Source organism: Citrus clementina, unplaced genomic scaffold, assembly GCF_000493195.1.
Source record: "Citrus clementina cultivar Clemenules unplaced genomic scaffold, Citrus_clementina_v1.0 scaffold_5, whole genome shotgun sequence".
In the NCBI taxonomy this organism is placed as follows: domain Eukaryota; kingdom Viridiplantae; phylum Streptophyta; class Magnoliopsida; order Sapindales; family Rutaceae; genus Citrus; species Citrus x clementina.
Window position 1 is genome coordinate 27,268,571 of NW_006262201.1, and position 3,864 is coordinate 27,272,434.

The 3,864-nt window shown below is 35.7% G+C and overlaps 1 protein-coding gene across 1 annotated transcript in view; it reads right to left on the reverse strand.

Moving 5' to 3' along the window:
- Nucleotides 1-3,405, reverse strand: part of LOC18042114 — a 3,641-nt gene extending 236 nt beyond the window's left edge. Inside the window, exons 1-2 of the mRNA XM_006432717.2 lie at nt 3,086-3,405; nt 1-270 (exon numbers count right to left, since the gene is read on the reverse strand). Of these exons, the coding sequence (XP_006432780.2) occupies nt 1-270; nt 3,086-3,216 (401 nt within the window). The 5' untranslated portion in view covers nt 3,217-3,405. The remainder of the gene's footprint in view (nt 271-3,085) is intronic.
- Nucleotides 3,406-3,864: the final 459 nt, after the last annotated feature.

Consider the following 3,864-nt stretch of genomic DNA (forward strand, 5'->3'; position numbering starts at 1 on the left):
GATGAGCTAAACAGATGTAAATCAGATTCCTTGTTTCTGGATGTTTGGACTCCAGGAGTTTTTGGATTGGAAGACTTCATTCCATGGTTGGTCATGTTCATGCTGGGGCCATGTGGCAGTTTCTCAGGGGGACCATGTATCTGGGCAGATGGTTTCATACGGTCAAGCCAACGTAGAATCCAGTTACCAACATTTCTACCAACTTCTATGTCCCTCTCTTGTATGTTCCTATGAAACTTGAGAGCAATATCAAAGGCAGCACGTACTCGGCTGTGGAAAAAATCAATGAAGAATGAAGGTCAGTCTTCAAAAACAATGGCAGTTCCAAGTTGGAGTAATAAATTTGTTATTATGCAAAACAATTGTAGAAATAACAGTATTTGCCAGCTAGTAATTGACATAACAGCGGTAGTTAAACAGTAGAATGGAATCCAATGAGCCAACCAGAGGGAAGAATGCAAAGCTTGGGCAGTACCATGGTCAGTATCACACTGAGACTCTAACAGTGGAGGATATCCAATTATTGGTTTCATAATGCATACTAAATCAATTCAAAGTAGTATAGAAACAATTAACTAATTTAGGATTTCAATTTTATGCAGAGGGTTTCATGAATAATTACAACTGGATCGGAAAGATTCTGGAGCAAAAAAATGTGCCCTGGTAAATTACCGTCATGAAGTTAATAACATCCTACAAATAAACATCAAAATACAACGGCTCATTAAAAAGAAAAGCACAGAAGAACTTTCAATCTATCATTTCAAAACAGTCTCTTTGAACTAAACAAGAGTACAGCTATGACCTCCAGCTTTGGACGTTAGTACATGTGCTTCTCCAAAATCTTCACATCACCTAAAGAGAGACAGCAGTTTAAGAATTTGCTCATAATAATGAAATTAGTTCTGGTATCCGAGCATTGTAGCTTGATTGGATAATAAGTTCACAGGAATACACATGAGACTCTCTAACTGCTTCACCTACAGGTACTACAAGAAGCTGGCAAACAAGTTGCTTTGACATCAAGGGTTCAACATAATGCCAAAACAGCAAAAAACATTTTGTTAAAAGTTTGGTATAGCAAATCTAAAAGATAAGTTGATTCAAATCCCATTATGGTGCCACAGATAAAACTAGTTGGAGGTTTGCAAAACTTTGCAATAGAAATTAGGCACCATTCTAGTATGTGAGAACGCAGGTTGCAGTTGCAGATATTCAACGATCAACTGAGTTGATAGTAACTTCTCTTAATCTTTTAAGGATTGGCTTTGCTCCATAATTGGTTAAATCACAAATTCAGCAACCAAGCCTTTCCAATATGTCATAAGATCACAGATTTAGAAGCTGATTTTATTATGAAATGCACAGGGCCATTCTAAGTCAGATAGGAATGAATAATTGCTTTCAGGGAAGAGCTCAGTGGTCTCTCATATAGCACATGATATCAAGTCAATGTGAACTATTCACATCAGTTTACATCCAAGCTGAAGTAGAAGTGCCAGGATGCACAATGAACTAGTTGAAGTACCAAACTAAAGTTTTTCCCTTCATATTCCTATATAATTAAGACGGCTAAAATACAGATTGGTACTTTGTTTTAGCCGTATTCAAACACATATTTTGACCTCTGTATAACTAAACTTCAATGGACCTCATTAGATTGGAAGCAATAAGTTCATTGGAATACCCAAGATGCGGCACACTAAAACGTAAACAAGCAGAATACAATCGGTGCATCTAGCAAAAACACTTCCATTTTAAGAGATGGTCTAACGGCATGGCACTCAGACAGAAAATTCAGACCATGAATAACATTTTATGAACCACCATCAAAGTAACTTTTCAAAGAGAGGATTAATACATAGGCAAAGACCAGCTATCATTATTGTGGACACATAGTCTAAGACAATCCCATGCCGTAGGATGCGTGGCTGCAATATATTGAACTCAGATTTGACAAAATCAACTCCACACAATCCATCAAAATCCCATTAAAGAAGCATAAGAAGGTAGAAATTTCAGCTGAAAAGTGTTTGAAGAAAAGAGAAATAGAAGAGAGAACAGTAAAATAGGAAGTGAGAAGAGAGAATACAAGGGAAGGGCAAGGAGAAATTCTATGAATCATTGACCCCAAAAGAAAACCAAAATCCATGCAATGCCTCCCAAAAGAGCATACGCTTTTATGGTTTTTGACAGCATAGGATTACTCCCTAAGGAAATATATAAGTAAATAGAAGATGCCACAAGGAAAGCTCACGTCTGTTGCTTCCTATATAGTTACTCCATGGTTAAGTTCACACAACACTAGTTTCTGTCAGGTAAAACCTGGCTTACTTTCACTGCAATATATGATATGAGTAGACAACAACACATATATCTGGATAAACTTTTGAAATCAGGTTTTCAGGATCTTTTACAAATTTGTAATTTTATTTACTTCACCCTCTCCCTATTCTTAGAAAACCTAAAATTTTGGCTCCTTCTGTCCGTTGCCTTTGCTAATAAGCCATTCTCTGTCTAGCCAAGCTGGTAGTAAGCCACATTATTACTCCAAGGAATCAATTCACTTATATGTATAATGGAATGAAACTCCATTACTCTCCTCTGCTTTCTTACATTAGATCTTTAGCAAGCATCAATAACCAACTTCCAAATAACAAACACAACCATACTGTTAAATCAAATTACCAAGATCAATTTCGAAAAATATCATCAAATCGTGAAACAAAGAACATTGCATTGCAATGTATTGTTAGTATACCCATATCAGTATCATACGTATCATTATCAACACCACCAACACCACCACCACCATCATCATTATCATCATAATCCTCTTTTGACTCTAAAATCACCAGCTCTTATTGTCTTAACGAGCATAGCTACAGAACCCATTAATGAAAATTAAAACTTGAACTACCTAGCTTAATCAATAAATACACTTCAAAATGCCCATTCCCAATCTGTGACTCATCCGCTAATAACCCTATTGATACCTGACCCATCAAGCTACAAATTAATCAGAATCAGACTCAAAACAAAATAATTAAATAATAATAATAATAATAAAACAACACAAATATACCGGTGAACAAATTGACGAATCCGAGGGTGCTTAGGGCTGATAACGCGACGCTGAATCCTCAAAGCAAGCCTGTAAGTCCGCTTCAGTCCCAAGAAATACGCTGTTCCCAATGTGATCTCCCACAGCACCATTCTCTCTCTTGCTAGAACTCTCTCTCTCTCTCTCTCTCTCTGAGTCTCTCTCTGTGAGTGTATTTATGCACTTCTTTTCTCTAGTTTTATGTTTATTTATTTTGTATATTTTTTTCTTATATTTTGACGTTTCTTTTCTCCCAAGTAAAATCTATGGATTCTTTGATTCAAGCCGCCAGAAAGTTCGATCTTCGTTGCCCATCACGCTTCGGTCTTGAGTGTTCAACTGTTTATTCTGTGAGCTTCTATATGTATATAAAGCGGAAATTTTGAGGAATTTAAATTTGGGTGGGGCTATTTGAACCCACCAATTTACTCAATAAATCTATTTACTAACTAAGGTCCCGTTTGGGATTGCTTTTGGGAGGGTTAAAAGTGATTTAAAAAATCTAAAAGCTAATTTTGGTGTTTGGTAAAAGAAAATCAAAATCACTTTTGCCAGAATCAGCTCCTCCGACAGCTGATTTTGAAAAGCAGGGCAAGAGTAACTTTTAGATTCTGATTTTGAGAATCAATTTTATCCTTTAATATAATTTCATAAATATCCTTACAATTATTACTTAAACCTGAAATTATCCTTAGTTAAATTAGAAATAAAATCAATATTTTAATAATTTTTTATTATAATTAACGCACACCTTTCGTTTA